Source organism: Anguilla rostrata, chromosome 1, assembly GCF_018555375.3.
Source record: "Anguilla rostrata isolate EN2019 chromosome 1, ASM1855537v3, whole genome shotgun sequence".
NCBI classification, from domain to species: domain Eukaryota; kingdom Metazoa; phylum Chordata; class Actinopteri; order Anguilliformes; family Anguillidae; genus Anguilla; species Anguilla rostrata.
The window spans coordinates 20,043,021-20,068,282 of record NC_057933.1 but is presented as its reverse complement, the minus strand read 5'-3'; the positions used below and the strand labels follow the sequence as shown (position 1 = coordinate 20,068,282).

Genomic DNA, 25,262 nt, shown 5'->3' with positions numbered 1-25,262 from the left:
GTGCTACAGTATGTACGAATATACACCTCTGTATCAGGGGCAAGGAATTGTTTGGTTTTAAAAGATAGCCACGTGATCACCTGATTTCAGATGAGTAATAAAATTAGCCTAGCAGTGTTCAGACACTTGGAGACACCCCTGCTTTGCTGTATCGCGTAGTAATTCCCGTCCAACCCCCACCCCCTCCAGGCATAAAACTGACCAGGGTGCATCATGGCCAGCGCTACTCAGTCCCGAGCGAGGCCTCACTCCCTTAGCCAGCTCCGGTCCTCTGGCCTCTGATATTCTCCCGCTCTATCGGACTGATCCGTGCTGCTCAGAGAGATTCCCTCTGACACTTCTGGAGCCCGAGGAGTGGGCACTGATTTGACATGTTTACCGTCCCCATCACTTTCACAGCCACCTTATTAGTTTCATTTCTGTCTCTCATTAACTCCTCCATTCCACAGTGTATCAGATGCTTTTTGACAGGGGGCAGTTGGCTGTCTTTGCTCGTCTTGGTTTGGTTGACGCCGTTTCCTAATTCATTTTGAGTACTGTGGAGTAATTGGTGGCAACGGCACGTGCGTGGACAGAACATATAATTTAAATTCCTTGAAACGTCAAAAGAAACGTTCTTAGCAGGTGATCATGAAAATTGACTGAAGCACATTCATGATGCCAAAAATTAAAGCTGGAAAACAAAAACAGAAATCTTTAAATGTGACAATGAGTCTTTTACAAATCTTCGGTAATTTTATTCTTTTACACAGTTTAGAGAGATTGTGACTGTTATATTGTCATATAAACAAGTCAGATTTCAGCAGTGTAAACAAATTAAACCTGTCAAATTATAGCAGTATTAAGTATAAACTCTTGTAACTTAATCAGTTGGGACCAGTATAATCTCATGTTAACTTGTCAGATTGTAGCAATGTGAAACTGGTCCAAATTTATCAGGGTGAACATGTGCAAACTTATGTAAACTTGTAATTATAGCAGTTGTAGCTGTGTGAACTTATTTAATGACTGACTTGGCAGCAATGTGAACTAATGTAAACTTGTCAGACTCTAGCAGTGTAAACCCATGTAACCTGGTTGGAATGTAGCCGTGTAAACGTGTGTAAACTTGGTTAATTGCAACAGTATATGCTTGTGTGAACTGGTCAGATAGCAGTTTAAACCATGTAAATGACTCAGTAGTAGTGACCAATTGTGTAACTGACAGTGTGACCATGGGAGAAAGGCAGTGTCCTCTTTATCACTCTACTGTTTCCGGGTGGCAGTGGCCATATGCAGGTCAGTAGTATGTGCTGCTGTTTGAGCAGTCAACCTGGGCCTCTGATCCTTAACACCGCTCACAGCAGATGGGCTAAGCTGTGCCTCGCCTTGCGAGCTGATTATGCGTAGCCGATCTAAAAGCAGGTGCTCCATTTATTTAACAGGCAAACTCAGGGCTGCTGCTACTCTGGTCATGGCTCATCTAACCTCTGGCGAGTGCTTCAGAGGAATGATGCCACCTTGGCCCGTAAACGGCTCTCTCAGCAGATCTGCTAGCATTAGTGGGAGAGGCTATTGACATTATGGTAGGAGGAGGAGGGTAATGAAGGTATCCACAATCAGGCATTTGCTGACTAGATGCATGCTGGTTTCATCGTGATTGAACTCAGGGTTCATAGTCAGACCCTGGAGCACTCAGAGGTGGCAGCCTTAATAGAGATTATGAAATGAAGGGGGAGTGCAGGTAAACTGGCTGTGGACATCACTTTGAGTTTCCTCTCTGTCTGGTGCTGGCAGAGTCTGGAAAAGGGACATGCCTGACTGCCAGACTGAGCATGTGTTGCGGCCCCGCCCCTTCCTATTGGCCATCCCCATGTGTCCCCAGGGCCCCTCTGGCTGGTGCAAACAGATGGAGAGGCCTTGTCTTTATCCGAGACCCACTCAGCAGAACCTGTGGCCACTCTTACCCACAGGCCAGAGTGGCTTCTCTGTTTCCACACATACGAATGATGCATCAGCTTTATTCCCAGAGAAGTACTCGAACGATTCCAATAACTGACAACAGTATGATGTCATAATACAATTTCAAGTGTGATTCTTGTGCCCTATGGGGGAGTCCCTTGTTATGGATATAGATAAACAACTATTTCTGTAATCCTGACTTTAACATAAGCTATTCAAACGTAATATATTTGCCAGATTTTTCTGTCATATGGGTTACCTTGAAGTTGCACTTGAAAGGATTCAGTTGTTTGTTGCATTATTGTCTGAACAATTGGTAGACCAGTTACATTAAGTTGCATAATAAATTTAAGAATAAACTGTTCTTTTTTAAAAGATTGAGGAACTGTGCACTTGAATAATGGCAAAGATGGCTATTGAAAGTCATTTCAATACAAATTGAATTATTTTGCGATGCACAACTAAAAGAAAATAATTATTCTGATACCATACCCTAATATTTATTATGAACTTTTATATAAACTTTTTATATATTATCTCATGAATCTCGTGTGACTGTTATCTGAACCCCATTGCTACTGATTAGGTGTTCTTTTTTTTGTTTCCAGAGGCTGTTGTTATTTTAGTCATTTGTTTATTATAATTCATTGCTCATTAGGGTAGTTTTGTTCTTGTTTGCATGACTTCATTTAATAGGGTAGTAGATGTCAGTGGAGCCTGCACTTTTTGCACTTACTGTCTCTCTTATACTTTCAATCCCTGCACTTCAATCTCTAATATTTGCATCTGTGATTGCACTGTGCATCACTCTGGATAAGAGGGTCTGCAAACTGCCAGTAATTTAAATGGGAATCTATTTTCGGTAGTGCAGAGTACGGTGCTCAAATGAATATCTCAAATGAATGATGTTTTTAAAATTCATGTTCCACTGCCCCCAATGGCCGGCTTTCACGTTGGGAGCTTTGTAATTTGGTGTCTAATCCTCAATTGTGTTCTAGGATGAGCCCTGCCCTTTGCAGATAAGTACAGGGGATCGGGCCTGACAATGGTGGCGGCATTGTGCTCGTCTGAATGGCATGCTAGAAAACCGGGCTAGATAACGTCTGCTTTCGACTCTCCCACCAGCATCAGCCCTTTGCCCAGACTGAGAACAGATAAGGCGCAGGGGGAAGGGAGATGATGAAGGTGCTGAGAAAGGACAGTATCGTTGGGATGAGGTGAAGACGCAAGAGGCAGTAGAAGGAATGTGAGGACCCGGAGCATCATAAAGGATGTTAGCGACAGGAGAGCACAGGGGTGTGAGGAGGGAGAGTAATGGAGGGATGTGTGAGGAATGGGAAGAGTATGGATCAGGTGTGAGGAAGGAGTGGAGGAGTAGAGAGAGCACATCAGAAGGCTGTGCTGCTGTGGGAGCAGACACTTTCTTATGAAAGATTGCATCATATAAAATACCTCTGCACGTACTTTATGAATATCTCTTCTGAAACTGCATCACCGTGTAAATCTTCTTGAAGTTATTTATCCAAAAAGCAGCGGCTCCATTCGTCTGTTCTAAAAGAGAACTTCCGCCGCAAAGACACCTCTGCCTTGCTACAGTATGTTTGTTTATTCGGCTAGCGTATCATTGCTAATCACCGTCTCTGATAATGCCTAATGGATGGTGACTTACTTTTATCTCTTTAGCATCCCCACTGGGTAATTATGCCTTTGGTAATAAGGATATGGTAGGCGGGGCGGTGTGGAAACTCATGCATATTGATGAGCTTGGTGCATCAGAGGGGAGCTGAAGTGGTGAACACCAACATTCTTTCCCAATCCACTTTCTGGCAAACAAGCTACTTGAGCAACTCAAACCAGTGCCAGAGGGAGAGAGAATGTAAAACCACATATGGATCACTGCCTGTGCACTGAACTGCAAAAACAATACCCACAGCCTGACAACTGTTTTATTTATGGTAATTACCCATGGTCTTGGATTTTGCTGAGAATGTTTTTTTGTTTTTTTTTTATCTCAAAGAGCGACAGTCGACAAGATGCAGCCGCTGAGTTGATGAATACTCGGGTGTAATTTATGGTTCATTTCTTGCCATTCAGGGTTCCGTGTGGTGTCATGTCTGCCCAGTTGGGTCATGAATCTGGGAGCTGCCTGACACTTTTACTGGGTAGAAATCCTTTTCATTCGTGGTTTCTGGTTTGCATTATTTATGTATAAATACTACTTCTACTTTTCATGCATGAATTATGCACAGGAATTTGTCTGTGATAGTGTAATTAATGCCATGTGAAAAACTACATGTGAAAGAAATAGCTGGGTTTGACATTAATTTTTAAGCTAGTTTTGAAGCCATGTGAATGTATGCTTAATTCATGCAATTAAATTGAAACTATTTAACACAAATATTTGATTTCAATCATTTAAATGTAATTTAAATATAAGTTTCACTGCAAATGATTTGTGAACTTGATTCAGGTCTTCACTACAGTGGCAGAAGGAAGTTGTCTTGGAATCTCCTTTGTATTTTTGGTCACAGGTTATTAGTCTCTGTAGTACATAAGGAAATGTAATGGAGCATAGTGTAGGGGTTACATTACCAATAAGAAAGACTTGCTGAGCATTATGTGATCTGTGGCATGGCTTGATTTCTGTTTGTACTCATCCACAGTGCATTTGGTTTAAACCCTGGTGCAGGTCACGTGGTTCATTAATTCTCCCTCATGCTGAAAAGGTAACCTGGAAACTGTTGGCCAGATATGAATTTAGCAGTTTTAATAGTTGAGTAGTAAATTCATGAGAATGTGAGAATTTGAGGAAAATATGTTTTAATGGCCATTTTATTAACCGTATTCAAAACAGTCTTGGCTTTTTAATCCAGCTGGGAGGAACTGCACCTACACCCAGCACCTAGACCAGAGCAGCAGCAAGCAGAGCAGGTGTAGACCAGCTACCCTGCCAGATGAAGAAAAACACTACTGGCTAACTAATCACGTGACTAACTGAAATACTAGTTTAAGTAGACTGTTGCAACCACTGGAAGGCCACAGAACACGTCTTTACATTACTGGAAATAGAGACAGCCATCTGAGAGTGATGACGCCTACCATTGCCTAGCAACTAAGCGAGTTCCCCTGCCTGAACTAGCTTCCCTCCATATGTCAGGTATGAAAAAACAGCAGCAGGTGGATGGTTTAGTTTAGGCCTCACTAAACCTGCAAAGCCATTGCTGGATGCAAGACAACACCATTCTGAGATGACCACAAAACAGCCCTCCAAGGGCATTGCAACACAGATGTCCCCCCATCCAGTAAAATCGCCTTCATGAAAATGACTGATTCTTATGTGACTCACAAAACACTTGATATTCATTGGTGTTAGTAAGGGGCACTGTCTGTTGGTTTTAATAGTGTGACCCCCATCTCCACGGCCCGTTTTCCATGGACTAGCCTTGACCTACCTACAAGAACGGCAGACCAATCAGACATGTAATCTGGCATTTCTGTTTTTTCTTTTTCTGTTGCTGGGGATGTCATGGTTGCGCCCGGCTCATGTAGCGCACCCTGCATTGCGTGTGCGCCGCACAGCCCTCCTTCACCTTCTGTTCCTGTTTGTCTTCAGCGTGGGTGTTCCAGTGTGGTTCCAGAGTTTCTGAACAGCCCAGTAAGGCAGCCTGTGGTGCGCACTGTTCTCTGCTAAAACCTTCCCCGGTGGCAGCTTTGATTGCAAAATAATCCATAATTGCAGCGGTCTCCCATTTACAACAGAGCACGTAAAAAACTGCAGAGGACATTACTGCCCTGTTGTTCCGGCATTGTGTTCTCTGTCTGTATGGCAGTAGGTTCGCAGAAAAGAGTGCATTTCTTTTCTTTTTTCAGAATCTCAATCTTCCTGTGTGGGTGGGGGAAGAAGAAGAATGTGGAGGCTCTTGTGTTGGGTCATACAATGAGCACATTGGCTGATGCATCTCTCTGTTGAATCCACTGTTTTATTTCAGCCACTGTGACCACAGCAAGCGAACAAAACTTATGTGGACAATGCTTGCAATGCACAGCTGTGATCATGTTGCATTTATGGTGTGAAAAACAGACTCCTTGGAGCTGAAGCCTGTCAGAGAATGGTTATGAAGAAGACGGAAAATGGAATCATCAGTGCCTGATGATAATTCTGGAAGGGAAAAGTCCACTTCAGTTTACTGTATTGACGGACTCTCCACGTGTTGGCCAGGATGTATCTCGCTTGGATGCACAAAGATCAGAGGCCTCATGCACATTCAAACTCAGATTTTTTTTATTTTTGGCCTCTCTCAGATATAAAATGAACATTTTAAAAATTTCTAATTATTGTCTTTTCTAATATGCATGCTTGATGATCTTTGATTATACGAGTCAAAAGTATTCTTCTAAATATGGCTGAGAACACCGGTAAAACCCTAATCCCCTTTCCACTGTGTTGCTTGCTCCTCCAGTCAATTGGCATCAGAAATAATAAAATGGTCACAAGATCTTACCTCAATGGGAGAGGTAGTACCTTGACCCACCATGCACATTTGGACCGGATAGAAATGAGCAGGCATTACGGCTTGTTAGCATTAGAACAGCTTTGTTGGCACCAGATTTGCCGTGTGCACTGCGGCAGTTATGCCACTCAGTTGGCAAACTAGAGTGGTGAGTATGACTAGTCACTGTCTCTAAATGTGCGAAAATAGTGAAAAACACATTCAATCATCTTTTGGTTCATTTTGGGAAATAATTGGTTAGATGAATTGCTTATTACCAGTTAATATTATTAGCTTTCTGGTAGCTACTGCCCTGCAGCTTCCAGCCTGGTGATTGCTTGGGGTTAATACCTATTCCTATATATACTCAAACGTTAAAACGCGTCCCAGAAAACCTGGAAATTCTAGTTAGTCATTGAGAACACGTGGAAAATTATTAAATGGTTAAAAAACTATCAGTGATGGCAATAAAAATGAAGCAAATAGCACTGCAAAGCTACAGTACAAAGAAAAACACAACAACTCGACAGATATAAAAGTTGTGGTTTGGGGTATGTTTAATGACCAAGTAAAAGTTGCTCAAATAGTTGAAAAAAAACTATGAAAATCACTGCAGATCGGTGTCTTGAATTCACGTGTGGCAGAACATTTTCTAGTAGTCCTATTCATCTTCTTGAACCAAAGTATGGAATCGAGATGCGGAGTACAGTCTCTCTTAGCCGTAAAATGGGGGAAACAAATGACATAAATCGCCTCCGGTTTCCTCTCACAGTCCAAAGACATGCATGTTGGGTTAATTGGACAGCCTGAATTGCCCCTAGGTAAGAACGTGTGAGAGAATGGTGTGTGTGCCCTGTGATGGATGACAACCTGTCATCCTTATTCCCGCTTCTCGCCCAATGCTTTTCTTTTTTTCTTTTTTTGCAATTTCAAAAAACATGCAGTTGCCATCCACTGTATTCCTTTTCCCTTCTGCGTAATCGCCTGACTGAGTGCAGATTCCGCCATATTCCTTGTTTTCTACCCTACTGAGAAAACCATCTGGTGAGCATATGAGAACCACCTACAATCCCACACAAAAATCAAATGAACTTGCACAATTTTGGTGTGGAAGCACAGTGCTGCAGTTGTGGTTATAATGAATGCATAATCAAAGGCAAACTTTATTTTTTGGAAACACGTTTGTGTTAAAGCCAACGATGGCCGGGCCCACATGAAAGCTAATTGAGCACATTGAGGGCTTTTTTTTCAGAATTCTTCTGTTACTCTTCAGGCTCACCTGAAGCTCTTTTGAGACTGTTTGGACTCTCTTGATGCTCACTGTAGCTTCTCCCGTGTCCCAGTGAGTGCAGACACTGCTCCCTCAGCTGCTTCTCTGGTGAGCTAAGTTAATGAGCTGGCCTGAGAACTCTGCTGCATTTCACTCCGCTTATATGTCCCCCAAACCTCAGCAGAAACTCAGGTGGCATCAACTCTGTGCCTCTCTGTTTATGGCCGAAAAAGCCTTGACCTTATTTAGACCAGTAGCCACAACTCCACAGCTACAGGACAGTTACTGCACCTGAAGGGAACCCATCTGGGCTATTTGTGTCCAGACAGACGTGGCTTCTGTCTCGGTCATTTGTAGTTAATTGTTCAATATTGACTGCGGTCTGGGGGGGCTGGGTGTGGAGTTGAGCAGTTTGGCATGGAAACAGTGGGCAGAAGGAGTCAGGGAGGCACAAAACGAATGGCAAGTAAATATTAACACAACAGGTAACCCAGTGCCTCAGTTACTGGAGGTGTGTGTGTATGTGTGTGTGAAGACTAAGAGAGAGAGAGAGAGAGAGTATAGTATTTGTGTGCACTCTGCATGAGTGCATGTGTTTTTTGCTATATATTTTGTTTGCATGCACAGTATATATGCGAGCGTGAGTGAGAGTGGCAATGGAAGAGTAGCCTAATGCATTTATGAGAATGTCAGGGAAGTGATGTGCGTGAGTGTATGTAAATATTGGATCTTCTTCCTGTGTATGTGTATGAGGGCAAGTAACAGGGATAGAGAGCAGAGACGGCGCTGGCTCCTAGCAGAAGGGCGATTGCTGCGGTTTTGCTGAGTCATGGGGGCTGAGGCGTGACTGCTGTGCTGATGCTGGAAGGCCCAGCCTTGCTGCTCCGTAGCTGGTGGTGCTGTGGTGCAGACTGCTGCAAGTGGGGGGGGGGGGGGTGGGAGGCAGCAGGGTCCGGCCCATTCATTCTGCCCACGAAGGCCAGGGAAGCACTCCCATTCATACATACAGGGAAGAGGAGAAACTCAACACTCCCTCCAGGGAGGGAGGGGGGGGAGGCAGGGCAGGAGCCGCGGGGAGGAAAGCGCGTTTACCCCAGGGAAGGATTTGAGAGAGGCTCTGAGTGGCATCTGAGCTCTTAATTCAGGGCCATTTGTTCTGCTGGCAGGTCACTATTCACAGGATGTCTCTGCAAGTGCATATTACAGACCCGGAGGCTGAGCTTCAGATCTGGCCACTGTGCTTATTTCTCACTCGTGTAGGAGAGTTTCAGTGCTGGAACCCTGGCAAACAGTACATCACCATCTTTACACCAATGAGGAAATGGTATTCGTGACTCAGTTCTTCAGTTCTCAGACTGAAGTTCTGAACTGCCAAAAATTGGATCTCGGTCTGTAATTGAATTCTACTCATTGAAAGGGCAGATTTTGTGCCGGTATCGCTGGCCGATTCGTTGAAAGGGCAAGCTTCAGTAAGATGTCTTTGGTAATAGGTGTTGAATATGCATGCTTTCAGTGATGACAAGGCCTGTTCATGCCTGCATATTGTTCCACAGGAGGCCCTAAGCACTGTGTCACACAAACAGGATTCCTAGTCAAGCACAGAGATAATCAATGCAGTGCATTTTTTTCAGCTTGTTTTTCATGTGGAACAGGGGTGGGGATCTTCAGCAAAGAAATAAAATTAATAAAAACATTTCTCAAACTGGGGAAGAAACATATGTGTGGTCTTACAGAGAGCTGTGTTTGTCCTAGGAGTCTCAGCATAGCTGTGCTCTCTTGTTATTGGCTCAACTCCACTGTGTCCCTATTGCTAACTTCAACACCTGAATCCCAAGGGATCCTGGAGATTGGGTAGTAGTGTGACAGAAAGTGAAGAGCTCATGCTTCTCACGGTCTAGCTTTTAAATGTGTCTCCCCAGGGGAATCTCTCATAAATAAAACTTTCATGTTCTTCCAGCTTTCCCGACGAAAAGCTGTCAGTTCAGTAAGGGCCTATTTTTACCAGAGCATTTTCAAAGACGTGACTTTTTCTTTTAATGCTTAACAACTTTGCTTCCACTGCTGCTTTTCTCAGCTTTGCCCACCATTATTTGGATTCAAGGCAATGATACCTTTGAGGCTGCTCCTTTGACTGGAACTAATAATGAGGAACATTAATACAGGTATAGGGTCTTATGGGAAATAAGTTTTACTGTCCAGAGCACGGGTGCTGTTGACCACACTTTAGCAGTGCAATTTTGTGAGTCTGTTCTGCATTGGTATAATTGTTTGGTCTTTTTACATTGTCGTTAATGTATCTGTTATAATTATGCTTTACTTCATTATACTCTTTGAAGAATACTGTGTCAAATTCTTGGTTGAGTAATTCCAGGATTATCTATGCGATTGAACTAATGGATATTTGGCCACCGAGAATAACTTGTGGTGCTGGGTTGGAGAGCGTTTATTAGTATATGGAGACGTACGGTAAAGGACACTGTATCCAGGTCTATGTGCCTGTACAGGTACCTATTTTCCGGCTGAACTCCCTGATCTCTCTATAATTCAGACAAAAGCCTCTCTCTGGGCGCGTGCTGCAATAACACCTGAGACGCTTGATTTACAGCTCAGGCTTTATTAGCAGTCAAAGGCAGATGACCGTATATCACCGAGAGCCCCGAATCGGTGCCAAGAACGAAGTGCTGTCGCTGCGGCAACGCTGGCACTTTGGGGCCGGAGGTTTATCCTTGGTCTGCGCCGCTTCCATCTGTCCAAAGTTGCTGTCAGAGCCAAGGGTGCTGTCCGGCACCAGGGTAACCACTCTGCTTCACTGGCCTTTGATCTGTAGCAGCTACGGCAGCGCAGACCTAGATTCTTTCAGGTGCACATCAGAAGCGAAAGACTCACTTCCTCCGTGCTGCAAATTCCATTTTGTCGGCAGTTACTGTCAAAACATTTTTCTTGCAGGTTGAGGATGATTTCAGACATGTTTATCCGGAGAGTTCCGTGAAGATGGCACTGAAGGAAATCTTGACTGTTTGCTTTGCCTCCACCACTCATTTCAACCATTAGTTAATTTTCCTTTTGCCTTGAACTCAGGGTAGACTTTCTGCTTCGCCTTGGTTTCCATGGTATCTTTTGTCAGTTTTTGAGCCAGTGTCAGTGCTGCGTATTCCCAGCTTGGGTGATAGCCGATCTTGTCTTTTCAGGCCACGTGTCGAGCGCCATTTTTCACGCAGAGCTGCCCTGGAGGGGAAGCAGCACACAACAGATGTGTTCTTTCCCACCTCCCCTCCCCCTCTCCCCCCCCCACCTCAACTGCAATTTTCCCTCACTTTCATGTTAGCGGCAGGGCAGCGCACTCCTAAACTCCTGTGTGGGCGGAGCTATTCAAGCACAATATGCCTGGAGTGTTTCTCTCAGCGAGACTTTGGACGCGACCCCGTGTAAGCAACGGTCCGTCGGCCGCAGAAGCCTCCTGCACTGTCATTAGACATGCCACGCTGCTGCTCTGCTGTGGAGCAAACACGTTGCCGCGGTTACCAAGGCCAGGGAACAGATCGAATCTGCAGTTGTCTGCACAGTGTGCCCAGGGATATAGCATTTTTGCATTACAAAGTTTCCAAAGCAGTGGGGTGATATTCACAGAGTTCAAAAAATATAGAAATGCAAATAAAATATTGGGTCATATTTGCCAATTATAGTAGCTTAAAACAAGCATGTGTTGGCCTGATGCTAAGATTATGGCAACATAAAATTATTGACACAGCATACATGTGCCAGAGAGGCAATGCAAATATACATGCAAATATGTAAAAGAGTCACATGGCCACTATGTGTCAATATCAAGGCAGTTCTGTTATAAATGATAAGACAAGCATGTAGAAATTATGTAAACTTTTGTTATACAAATAAAATTTGTTCAATTTTTACTTCATGAGTAGACAACAGCACTTTACTTCTTGCTGTGATGCGAAAACTTGGTTTCAGTTTGTATTTAGGCTATGATGTAGACTAAAACAGGGCAGTATCAGCAGCGGAATCGACCAGTACGGCTGGACACATAACGGCTATTTCCCCAACCTTCGTCCTCCCAGCCTCCATCTCCTCGGCTCTGGAACTTCTCTATTCTTCCAGGGTTAATAGGAATCCATCAGTGTACATCCCCAAAATGCCCACCCCAAAAACTTCTTCTTTAATCTAATTCTGTAATAGGCACACAATCCAAAAATCACAATTCTCATAAACAAATTTTGGTTAAGGAGTCTCATGGCAGGTTGCTGAATGTCATCGTTTGACCTCGTTAGAGAAAATGGTTCACAACAACTGAGTCACTCTCAGCTACACTACCCATGAGAAATCACAGGCTAATAAAGGGGTATTATTTATTTATTCATTCATTCATATATTTATTTACAAGCCCCTCATGTAGGTATATTGCAAGAGATAAAAGCACATGGGCAGGGTAACATCAGTAACACAATGACTAATAAAAATTTGGAAACTAGTGCTAAAATGTCTGCAACAGTAATTAGCATTAGCTTACACATAAAATACAATTATTATTCTTAAGAGCAAGATATCTGGTATCGTACTAACACAGTGTGCCTAACTATGTCATGTAAGAACAACATATATAACACTACTATATAAAATATTTTATGGCATCATGTACTGGGTGCTATGAATAGAATTTGACTCCAGACCATGGGAGCCAAGGTGAGATCTGGCAAGGTGGTATTTTTTCAGTTATCCTGAGATACTAAGTATGTGGGAAAGCTGCTATATTGAAGTAGCCATTGTTCTTTCTAGTGGATAACCGCTGAATGAATCTTCTGTCTATTAGCAGAAGCGACACAGCCAATGTGTGCCACATATAAAACAAGACTGTTTGCCAATGTCTGTGTCTGTTATTTATGCTGTGTTCTATCTATACTGTGGAACACTAGGTGCTTCATGCTTGGCAATTTTATTTTGAGGTCTTGGAATTTCAGTTCTTTTCCTTTTAAAAGACATGCTTAATGCTGTAGCAGCTGATTTAGACACACACTTTGAATTCACAATGTTGGCTTCAGGGCTGGCACTGAGACTTCTTATCAAAAGTCTCTATCCACTGAGGTCATAAAAGGCCTACCATTTAAGTGTTTATTACTGTGCTGTGATTGGCTCCTGGCATTGTTGGTATATTGTGAGGAATGGAACCGTCATGCAGCGGTCCATTAAGCTTACAAAAAGCCATTTGTGTTATCTACCCTTTTCGGTGGTAATGCATGCGACTGCAAAACTTAATTGTTACCCATATGAATGTTAATGCTACATTAAGATAACTCTCTGATAGGTTCCCGAGAGGGAAGGCAGGGAGATGAAATGTAATATCATAAACATCTGAAACTGGTAGGCATTATAAATAACTCTCAGATATTTATGGATATTTATAATCTGTACCTCCGTTGCTTATCAGTCCTGGATTATGACACTGCTACATGGTTTTCCAGTTGTTGTCAACAGGTTTAGCACTAATCACCCATTCTGTGAACATCTATGTTAACAGTCTATTATTTGAATTAGCAGTCGTTGGTATATTTTTGAGAGATGGTTTAATGGTAACAAATTTGATTCATCACATAATTACAAATTTCCATTTATTATATGCTAAGTGTTTTCAGCATGTTTTTTTACGGAAAAAAACTCATCATGCTGCACAAGGTAGTTGAGATTATTGTTACAAAAACCAGACAGCTTTTGTAATCCTTGATTTTGGTGGGCTCTGGTTTTTCATGGTGAATTTCAGAAAAACACATTCCCTGCTAATGTGTTGAATGATTTAACAGAACACTGCTCGTCTGTGACATATTGACAGCAGTTGGCTCATGAGGCTTGTGTTTACCTTTGGCAGTGTGATCCAGATAGACCAGATGTTAATGGTCCATTAGGAGGAGGTGCTGTGTGCGGTAAATTCTGTGTACATTTGGAGCATAAGAAACGCTATCACTCAATTTCAGATTACAGATTGTAGAGGTTATTCTGCTTTCAGGGGGAAAGAAAGAGCTGATACATTAAATTAATTAACCACTGAGACCTTACATATTTAGCATCCCTGCGAAATTGTCCAGTGAATTGAACATTAGAGTCAAATCTGCTGCGGTGGTCCAGAATTACTACATGGTCTCACAGATGGAAATTAATATGATGGAATTACCCATCTGAGGTCAACTGTTTTCCAAAAATTGCTGCATTTATGCAAAGTCTTGCCAGGCAGAGGAACGACATTATACTGTACAACAGTGACCTCACAGAAAGATTTCACAACATGCAATCACTTTTAATTAATTCAACCGGCCTGCCAAGGGTCCAAGACTTTCTTGTGACTTTTGAAAGTAGAACAATGTGTTATTGTTATGGCCAACATGGATGGTAACAATGGTGGCATATATTTTCATAATGATGACTGGACAAATGTTTATCTGGCTAAGAGCCGGGTTTAAATTGCATTTTCTTGCTAATGTGAAACATGGCCATCATGATTATATGTAACTGGTGTCCTTTGGTTTTTTTTTTGTAGTTGCCTGCTTCTCAGTACTATTTGATGTTATTTCCAAAGTAGGAACCAGTAAAGCAAGAGTGACCTTCTGTGCCACCATCTGCTGTTCATATTAGAGAAAGTTGTGCATGTATTCCTGTATGGCATGGCTGTAATACTTCCAGCACCATTTCTTTTAAAAGCAACCATATTCCATGGCCATGCGTACCTTGCTCTTTTCTAACTGGTGGAATGGGTTAAAGGGGTAAGTCATTCACTAAAGATTATGCGAGCCAGACTGGCTGAAACTGATTCCCGAACTCGCCCACTTGTGCCGGCAGGGGAACATGCTGTCATCCCATTAGTTGTCCATCTGCAGAGGACTGGAGCAACACATTTCTGTGAGGACATTCAATGTGCCTGTGTTGCACAGGAAGTGACATCATCAACATTCCTAGAACTCCCACACCATTCCCAGCATATGCTCAGTGGTATGTATTATGTTTGAGAATGTAGCCTTAAGAATGTGCATGTTCTGTCAATGATGGTAGATACATTTCTAAAATTTTCTGGATTTGAGAATTTATTATTTTCTTTTTCCCTTAAATTTTTTTCCCAGATGTGGTAATGATTTTAAGATTGTTTTTTGTGTATGATTACTATAATCTGCTTTAAGTTTAATAATATCAATAAGAGATGTAAGCTCATATGCCTAGCAAATGCTGTGGTTGTCTCTGTGAGTGAGAACATCAATTCATTTACCAGCATTATCAGTACCACAGCAAAAAAGAAAATGTATTAAAGTGCAAATGGGTGGATGGTAGTGGGGGAGGTTTCACCATAGTTGCAGTGTATATTAAGTTGTTATGGGTTGGTGAATATTGATAAATTTTTATTGGTCAATCTCAATTTTTGTGTTTTTTTTGGCTAAGATATTTTCCTCTTTGAACCATGGCTGAACAATGGCTGAAAAATGTAAACCTAACCATAGATTTAAAGAACCCTACAAGAAACCTCCTAAAACATGACACACACAGACTCGCTCATAAACATTTTCATCTCATTGCATCTTCTTCTTAGAGAAAAGTATAGAGTTGCAATAGCTGTAAGATGTATATTACAATTCACAAATTTGTGTACTGGAGGGGGCAAAGATGGTAGAATTTCATTGCTAGTAGTAAAATAAAGAGTAGCACTTGTGTCAGTCTATGCACCAAATTCTTACAATAAAACCTTTATAACAAATTAGCACCATTAATCCTTGACTTGTCTGAGGTTCGATTAATCATTGGGGTTGATTTTTATACAGTGTGGATTGTTCTGGGACAACAGAATTGCACCCTCAGCTTAGCATTGGGTTATTGACTTATGGAGGCAAATGAACCCTTCTACTTGAGAATTCACTTTCTTTTCTTCTCGACATAGATCATTCTCTCTGACAGACTTCTTATTAAGCGTCATTTGAATCAGTTCAAGGTTTTGACCACTTACTACTATCACTGTCTAATTAAAAAATGATATTTTGGAGCTTGACAATTGGTCGTGTGCTGGTCAGTGGTGCTTTAATATGATGTCGCTTCAAAATGGAGCCTTCAAAAAGCAATCTGAAGAACAATTAACAGAATTTCACTATTTCAGTGTTCACAGATGTTCTCACTATTCTATCAGCTGATGTGAGAAGGCATATGATTGCCTAGAATGGCAATTATATCAAATGGGTCCATATTACATCACACTTTGGAGCATGGTTATAACAGTAGTGAAAGTATCATAATTCATTTTTTTGTAATGGTCTCAACTTGTAACATCTGTTCTCCAGCATTTAGCGTTTCTTAAAGCTATGGCAGGGCTGGCCTCTCTCCCCTGTGTCGTATGCCCTCTCTCTTGAACCAACTGTTCTGACTGTTAGACAATCAACTTATCAAGACCCTATCTCTATACATGGCATTTTATTTCCATTTGAACACTGATGATGTTTTATGAATATCTTGGCCTCACCAAAACAAAATATTTAGTTAATTCTAGGCCTTCTGATTCTAAAATTAAATTTAGGCCATGTGTCCTGTCTTTTGTCAATATGGCTTTACACTAAAGCACATGTTGCTTGGCATACCTTCTAACAAAATTTGGTTCACTCCCCTAGACTTGAGGTCTTAATTTGCCCAAATATTTCCCTGAAATAGTCAAAATTAAGATTTGGCTCTATAATTATACCGTTTGGGGTTCAGCTGAAAGCCTTTCCAATATCAACGTTAGATGGTGTCATCAGTATGCTCTTTTCACAAATTATTACACGCTAAATACAAAACCAGGGGCTTGGTCCCTAAGATGTTAATCTGTTAAATGCACTCATACTGTAAAACCATTACTCAAGTCTTTATCAATAAACACACTACAGATCTTGTACCACTTTCTAATGAGATTCACAGAGAGAGAGTGTAGCAGAATATATCTTTGTTATCCGGAAATCCAAAACAATTAAGATGATTCATTACAATTTTGCCTACATATCATACCCGACACCTAGTTTTATCACTTGGGGCTTAATTCCTTACCCCACTGTTCCTTTTGCCCTAAGCATACTCTTGGCCCTTTCCTAATAGCGACTAATCTCTGTTAAACTGCCGAGATGTAATTAAAATTTTTAGGATGCATGGAGAATAACTTTTTTAAAAGTTTTATTTTAGTCTGATGCTGTTTTGTGAATAAATTCTCATCAACAATAGATGTATACTTAATAGTGGTTATCAGTGGTTGCTGGGCTGAGGTGGGTGTGGGAAGGCATTTTTATTTTGTTTTGTTTATATCCTCTAGAGACCAGGCAGATAAAACATTTAAGCATATTAATTTATTTACATAATACAAGTGGATGGATGACAAAAACATGCTGCAGTAAAAATATTTTAAAAAATATTATTTGTATTATGTCCCTTCTCATGCAGGTTTCAGCATAGTAGAATATATGGTCATTGAGATTAAGAGAGTTATGTCCCCTAAAGGGGACAAAAATGAATTGCAGTCTTAGGAGAATATATTTTAGGGCGTGGGGGGGGGGGGGTTGAGTCTCTCTCTCTCTCTCTCTCTCTGTCACTAGCTATTATTTATTTATTTACTTTTGCTTGTGCATTAAAAAAATAAACCAATTAAAAACTGACCACATAAAATTGTTCCCAGAATTCTGGGCCTTCTACGTCTGGCCAGGGGCCTTTCAGCAAATGCACTAATGATAATTAAAGGAGAGAGGAAAGAGCGCATTCTCGTTAGAGCCAGAGCAATAAAGCAATGCAAGGGGAGCAGTCTCGGTGACATATTGCTGGCTACCTGTTGCTCGATGCAGATTCTGAGTGCTGCGCTGTGGTGTTTTAATGCAGATGGAATTTTTTAATGTCATTTTCTCTCCGGTGCTGAGAACTTTACGTGGAAGTCAGTTTTCAAAAGCTCATGAAAGTAATGGATAAGACAGGCTCACTCACAGCTTGTGTGAAATCTCTCACCACTACAAGAATGCAGTTTGTGTTCTGTTCATGCGTCAGGCTTCATTGATCTCTGCATGGGTGTAAGCTTGTAGACGTCTCTGCAGGCTGTGAACTACTGAAGCAGCGGCTTTGCTGGTGAGTCGGGGTGGAGCACCTATGATCGATGTTGCGGTATTCATTGATTGGGTCTTGTGTTTTCTAATCACGGGTGAGCAGAATCTTTCGATTCTGCGTGTGACTTTGCACCCTGATGCACCCTGACACCCCCACTTGTTTATTCTCCTAAGCTGGGCCAGCTTCATGGGGAAACTGCCCTCTGGCCTTATCATCAAAGCACAGAATCTCTGATGCTCCAGGTTGGGTTTGGGTGGGTCTGTATGATGAACTGTCACTATCTGCCATGTAACTGCAAGCTTCTGTGTGATGTTAGTCATGTTTCCACGGGAACAGAAAATCCTTAACTTGTATTATACACTGGTCAGGGGAAACGGTCCTCCATGCTTCTGTACACTGAAAAGGAAGGGTGCCCATGTGGTGCCAAAAGCAGACTGGTAATGCCAGCTATGCATTTAATGTTTGTTGGGGGAAGATTTAACGGTCTGTCAGGAGGCCAAATAATTTGTGTTGCCAGCATCTGGTTGGACTACCTCAAGCCAAGGAGACAAGTATCCAGAAATGTGCTTTGAGTCAATGATCAATGCTTGGTCCAATGACTGTTTCTTACTTGTGTTTGCATCTACTATAGTTCAGGTATCCTGTCCAAGCAAACTGTCACTCACATCGCACTCATTTGGTTAATGCTTATTACATTTTCTGCCAATGTGGCTACAATTACATTTTGAGTTTAGCAGACACGCTTATTCAGCAAATCAGGTTAAGTATCTTGCTCAAGGGTACAACAGCAATGCCCCACCTGGGAATCGAACCCACAACCTTTAGGTTAAGCCCTGCCTGTGAATCAATGTAGGTTAGTCTTAGTTGCACCTATTAAAGGTGTTCCTGCCATAATGGAGACCTATAACTGTGCATTAAATATTATTTAACCAGAGTAGAGAGCTCAGGGCCAGCCACTGTGTAGTAATACTTACTACAAGGAAAAAGACTGGCTTTGACACAGAGTAATTATCCATCATTTTAAAAGGGTAAGCACCACATAATGGCATCCCCGAAAGATATTAGACCAATTTTCGTCTACAAGTTTTTCATTAAATTTAGCTGAAATTGTTGTTAGTATGGCTTCAGATTCGACAAATTATCACTCCTGATGGAAACACCCGAAGTCACGCAGGAAAATTACTTATGTGATGTGTGATGCAATAAGCGGAAGAGAAAGAGCTCTGCCATTATACCTTTAGGTTAAAAAGATTACAGAAAAGGACAGCATTGAAATATCTGACTGAGTAAAAGGACATTATCAGTGACTGAGATGACACTGACTCTGATGAGTCTAACCCTAAACTTATATGAACTAATACTGCCAATATGCTGGTTGGTAGGGTAGATTCAGGGTACATTCAGGGTACATCCAGGGTACATTCAGAGGATCATCAGACCCTACACACCAGCCAGACCTCTCCGTTCGGCCACCTCTGGAGGCTTGGCACCTCCCCCTCTCCGCGTCTGCACTTCCCGCTCCCGTCTGCTGTCTGTCCTGGCCCCTCGCTGGTGGAATGACCTCCCCGTGACGGTCAGAACAGCAGAGAATCTCACCACTTTCAAACGCAGACTGAAGACTCATCTCTTCAGGCTGCACCTCTCCCCACCCCTCTCTAGCCTATAGTTCAGCTCACTGTATCTAGCTAGGATAATTTGATTATGTTAGTGTATCTGGCAGGATTGTTTTTGTATGATTAGGTGTGATTCCAGTGCTAGTTTGTACTTGGTAGGATTCTTGCTTGCTGAACAAGCTTACTCTACAGGGTTGGAGTCCTGATCGATGTGGTCACTTCTGGCACTACGATCCTTACTTTACTCTAGTGTTTCTTTTGCGCCTCTACATCATGAAACCTATGCACTTGTTGTACGTCGCTCTGGATAAGAGCGTCTGCTAAATGCCTATAATGTAATGTAATGTAATGTAATGGTAGATCACGTTGTGCTGGCCATTGGAAAAGTAGATCACAAGTCAAAATAAAATTGATCTTTTAGGGCTTATTTCTTGCCTTTATGTTTTTTTAATGTTGTGAATCATAAAATTGGACAACTTCTTCTATTTGGCTAGTGTATTTCAGTTTTTGTAATTCTGTAGTTTTGTAATGAGTTCTGATCCTTACACTTTAAGTAATCGTCCATGCTTGGATCCACCTTTATAAATCAGAGGTCATTCTCTTTAGCATCCTCTGTGTTTGTTTTAGTGGGGCAGCACATTCACTGCAGCTTTGCAAACAAGAGCTGCTTGTTGATGTTTCTGCTTGTGGAAATAGCTGAGAGCTAAGCCATCAAAGCAAGTGTATTCATTGGCAAATGCAAGAAGGGATTTAAGGCATAGCAAGTTGAGTAATATTCAGTTTGGACATGCAGGTATGTTTTTTTAATGGAGGCCAGCTCCAAGTATTACCTGTCCCTGAAAGCACAACCGCAGCCTATCTGTCAGAAGAGCTTGGTGTCCGTGCCAGGCTTGCTCAGTGGGCCACATCTCAGCCATTCACCAAAAGGAGATGTGATGTGTCAACAGGCCACTAGGAGCAATGAATGGCTGGTTGTTGACTCTATTGAGAAACAATACACTTCAGCTCTGTAGTTAAGCCATTTAAACCCTCTTAGTGTTGTGGGCCATGTCCTGTTAATTGAGTTTCATGCCTGTTTGCCTTCTTGAATTAAGCTTAAAGTGGATGGGCAAGCTCTGCGTGCAGTCACTGATTCTGTTATCGCTGGCTGTCAGGACCTAGGACAGCTCCCGTTTTGACCACTACAGATGGTTTGAACAGAAACCAATATAAGTGTTCTGTTATTCAGACCAGATCATTGTGAAGGCAAAGTAGGCCTGGGCAGTTCTGTTCAATCACATCTCATGCTACCCTGTCTGGAAAGTGCATTCTTGCAGTCAGTGAAGTCCCTATCCAACATTAACGTGGTTCTGTAAATGGAAGTAATATTAGATTATCATCAGACATTGTCCCGGTGGACACTTGTTTTCTGATGTAGCTTCAGGCTTAGTGGTCTGCTTTGGTTAAATCAAGTCAAATTGACCGCTCAATTCACGGATTGTTCAGATTGTTTGTGTTTATGCATGAGGGTTGAATTACACAACGAGAAAGCCTTGACGAACAGATGCCAGACTTCCAGGAAGGCATTGGTTTGTGAAGACTGAAATCCGAATTGTTTAGAATGCATTACTAAGCTCTCAGGTGAGCAAATATGAAGGGAGTAGAAATAATGGGGATAACCATGGCAACAGGCCTCATAAAAGAAACCCATCCCAACACATTATCCTGACAAACAAAGGCAAAGGAGAACTTAATATCGGCCTCTGTTTTATGAAGGTGCATTGTGGCCATTGCTTGAACTGTGTGCTGAGCGAATGCATGTTAGGGCTGTTTGCCAAGGAGGTGAGATAAACACTTGGACAAAGCCGCTAATTGTAAGGGGACATAATAGCACTCACCAGTGTAATCCATCCAAGACACTAAACAACTAATAGCGTATTCAGAACAATACTCAAATCCTTGAAAATGATTGAAAATGCGAGTGATCATGTTCAAGTTGTGTTAAGTGTGTCATGTTGGTGGCCAGCACTGTACAGTTCATTGGTTATTTGGAAAAGGAGTTAACTCATTTTGATTGACTTTTTGACATATTTGTAGTGGACAACAAGAACAACCAGAGTAGTGTCATCCAAACAATGGCCTGCAATATACTGTACTCAGAATGAAAGCATTGGAGTATTGGTGGATGGGCAGCAACATACCCTAGCTTTAGAAGGCCCAATGGTTTCTTCATGTTGCAATGGCGCTCCACGAGATAACGGCAAGTGTATGCTTGGACTACTTTATACTAAAAAAAACAGACAGAAAATAGATAACTCAAATCACATAGGCTGGATTTTTGCAGTGCATAAAGGCTGTTGTTCATTTGTGCTGTGATTTGCTACGCTTGGGGTCGAAATGTTGTTGTATGTGATTTGTATTGCCATAGTCATTTTTCTCGGGTTAATTTTGCTTCATTCAGTTAACTCTTCTAACAGATTTTATCTGAAGATTACATCACTAGCCAATCCTTTTAAATGCCAGGAAAAGAAGGCTAATTTCAGGCCCCTGCTGCAAACGCTGTCTGGGGCTGATTTACTGAAAATCTGATGACTGTGATTAATAAGTAATGAGGAGCACAGCCCAGCATGAAAACAGCTCTGTCTGGTGTATTCCCTTTGGATTCTCACTGCCCTTAAACGGCAGTCCCTTCCAGTGGTAATGAAAGTCATTGCTACAAAATCAAATAAATGTGAAACTTTTCAAGGTGTATGAAGTGTGCAATTTGAGCATGTCAGTCATAATTAAAACAGTGTTAACAGAGCTATCCGAAAAGAGAAAGATGTTAATGAATAATCATAACAATTATTCATAATCAAGTCATCTTTTTGTTGTCATTTGTTAATGTGCTTAGTATTGTTGGCTCTTTTTAAGAATACTTTTCAGTAGTAAATTACGCAGCCTGCTCACGATTGATACCTCTTGTACTCTCTACTCTTATGATTTGACACTGAAGGCCCATGGGATTGATACCACCTGTTAATGGCATTGATGCTGTTGCATTGTGCAGTTTGTTTCTGACATTGATACCGTGGGCTCGTGGGATTGATACTGTTTATTCTATTGAAGCTGTTGGCTCATCAGCCTGATACTGTCTGCTCATGGGATTGATACCGTCGGCTTACCTGATCTGTCCTCCGCCGCTTCATTTTTAACGGTCAGCCCCTGCGATACTATCAGCTCGTGAGCGCTATTACTGTAAGCTTTGGAGATTACCGGCTGGAAATGTTTGCCAAAATGCTCCGCTGGCACCGTAGGACGTGTTGCTTGTGATTGGCGTAGGTGCGTCATTAAAAAGAGTGTGTCTCACAGAGAAACCCTACATGCCGATGTTCAGGGGTCCATCTTCATTCATTGATATATTGATGTCACTAACCGGTTAAATGATCTCGTTCTCTTCAGTGATGGCTGTATGACTTGAGCCCGGGAGCAGAGGAGAACCCATGGCAGGCTCGGAGCTGTCGGGGGCGGGGATCCCCAGCGGGGCGAGGGACACGGAGCTGGACGTCCTCAGCTTTCTGGACACACTTGGGGCGGACAACGGGACGGCGGAGCGATGCTACAGGTCCCACTCGCGCAGCAGCGTGCTGCAGGGCCTGCCCTTCGGGGGCGTGCCCACGGTCCTCGCCCTCAACTTCATTCTGTGGCTGGTGAGCGTTTACACAGCACCACCTCTTCATCCCTTCATCTCCCTCATCTCTCCTTCACCCAACCCCCCCCCCCCTCCCCCGTCTGCTTTTTCTCTCTCCAGCCTCAGCTTTAGTCTAACACACTTTCAGGTTTGTTTTATTTTACTTGTCACTTTTCCTTTGCTTGAACTTCTGTGTGAATGCCTGTAGTTATTCTTTTCTTTTTTCAGAACGCTTTTTTTGTTGTCATAGGGCTTTTTTACTCGAGCACAAAACAGTCGTCCTTTCCTGCTGGGGTTTGATTACTCCCTAGGGGCTTTGTGCTCGCTGGAGTTCTAGTCTGTCTCGCTTAAATGCGAGCAGAACCTGGCCGCATGCTTTTAATTTGGTTAGGATGGAGAAATTCAGTCCCCGTCCCATTAGCATAAGCCAATTTCACTGCCAACTCATTCCCTGTCTCTTTGTTCTCTGCGTGTGTATTGTGCAGAGTTCTGGAAGGGGATTGTCTTCAGCCTGTCGTATGTGTACCCTTCACCTTGATTGCGGCGCCACCTCTCGAACATGTTTGCCTTTTTATTAATCTTTTTAATTGGCTTAGAACAACAAACCCATCTTAATTGCACATCAAAGTCAAAGATAGCAGCGGAGGGGGGGGAAGCAACGCTGTTCAGATCGTATCGTTTTGCGGAGTAAATGAATAAAAACTCCCGGCGGATGATAGGTGTCTACGCCGTAGCGGGGATTAAAAGACAGAGAGGGCCACTTTCACGAACACCGCAGACGTACGGCTTTGGTAATTGGCCTTGACCGAAGCTCAAAGGCGGAGGATTTAATCTCGCTCTGGGTCCACCTGTGTGTGTTAATTGAGCACCTTGTTGCTCAGTGAAGGTCAACCGGGCCGTGTGGAGCTCTTCAGGGCTAAATGGCAGACCTTGGAGCTGGGACCCCTAGCTACAGACGCTGATTTGTCATTGTATAGCAACCGGTCTGGGCCATAATTATAGGGACGGGGTGCTGTGTGTTGAAGTGGAATAAAGAACAGTTGAATGGCAAACAGCGAAGCTAAGTTCAAGGTTGTGAGCAACTGCAACTGTAGATAATGCTACCGTAAGGACAGAATTGTTCTATATGAAACCAGAACTCAAATGTGTATTCATGTTTTATCAGACAACACAGTTTCTATGGTGTGCATTTTACAATAACAATTTTTGGCAAATATTGAAAAACTGTTGTTGTGAATTGTACACAAGCATATGTGTCATTAAAGGGTGGGACAACAAATGAATGGCTGTGAATGTAGCAACATTTCTGTTATTGATTTCCAGTTTTCCTCACGGAGGCTGAAGTTACTGCGTGCTATCCTGCTGCTCTAGCCTGTGTGAAACCCACACCTTTGGTTGCCATCCTGACCGTCCTTTAGTCAGTGTATACACATTGACCGCTCCCTCTTAGTTTCCATGACAACGACTTAACACTCTTAGCAAAGAAATGGCTCTTTATCACTGCTGTTTTCTTATTGTTTTTCGGTCATAGCTATATCATTACGGTGGTGTTAAGAATAACAGCATGCGGGGCTGGGCTACACCACAATGCGTGTTTCATAATATTTCACATCAGCTTGCTGAATGTCACAGTCTGTTTGATGTCATGGTCCTTTAAAAAAAAAAAAAGTCTTGCTTTGCTCCGTAGGTTCCCTGCTAATTACACACTCTGCCATATGCCAATAATTTTCTGTGTGCAGGTGTGCAGTTATTAGCAGTGTACAGCTGCGGAACGTAGTGTACTAAAAATTCTTATAAGAACGATTTCAAATCCAGCACTCAGACACATGCGCCATACATGTGGCAAACATAGTTAACAGCCAATGGCAGTGCAACTGTCTAAATGGGGAACTGATTGAGCAGAGATGCATGCTCCATTTAAGATCTCCCCTCTAACGGTCCAGCAGGACAGGAGACTGGCCCCAGCTGTGTCTATGCCACCGCGTCCCCGACAGATCACATTATGGCTAATGAATGTGAGCCGATATTTACCTCTGTGTGTGGGAGTGAGAGGGAGAGAGAGAGAGGGAGAGAGAGAGAGAGAATATGCTGTATGTGGCAGGTTTGCTATTGCCTGAGGGACATTGTGAGTATACACAAAGGCACATAAATCTTCAAATCCTATTAAATTATTTACATGTTTATTACTGTCCATGTTATACTGTGTGCGT

General features: G+C 42.4%; 1 protein-coding gene across 3 annotated transcripts in view; it reads left to right on the top strand.

The window, feature by feature from the left end:
• Positions 1–25,262, top strand: part of tmem63c (transmembrane protein 63C) — a 59,797-nt gene that overhangs the window by 9,694 nt on the left and 24,841 nt on the right. For 2 of the 3 annotated variants that reach the window (XM_064328816.1, XM_064328801.1), the window contains exon 3: positions 22,824–23,071. In XM_064328816.1, the coding sequence (XP_064184886.1) occupies positions 22,865–23,071 (207 nt within the window). In that variant the 5' untranslated portion in view covers positions 22,824–22,864. Of the gene's footprint in view, positions 1–14,541; positions 14,692–22,823; positions 23,072–25,262 lie in introns of all 3 variants that reach the window. The other variant, XM_064328806.1, reaches the window with a different exon arrangement.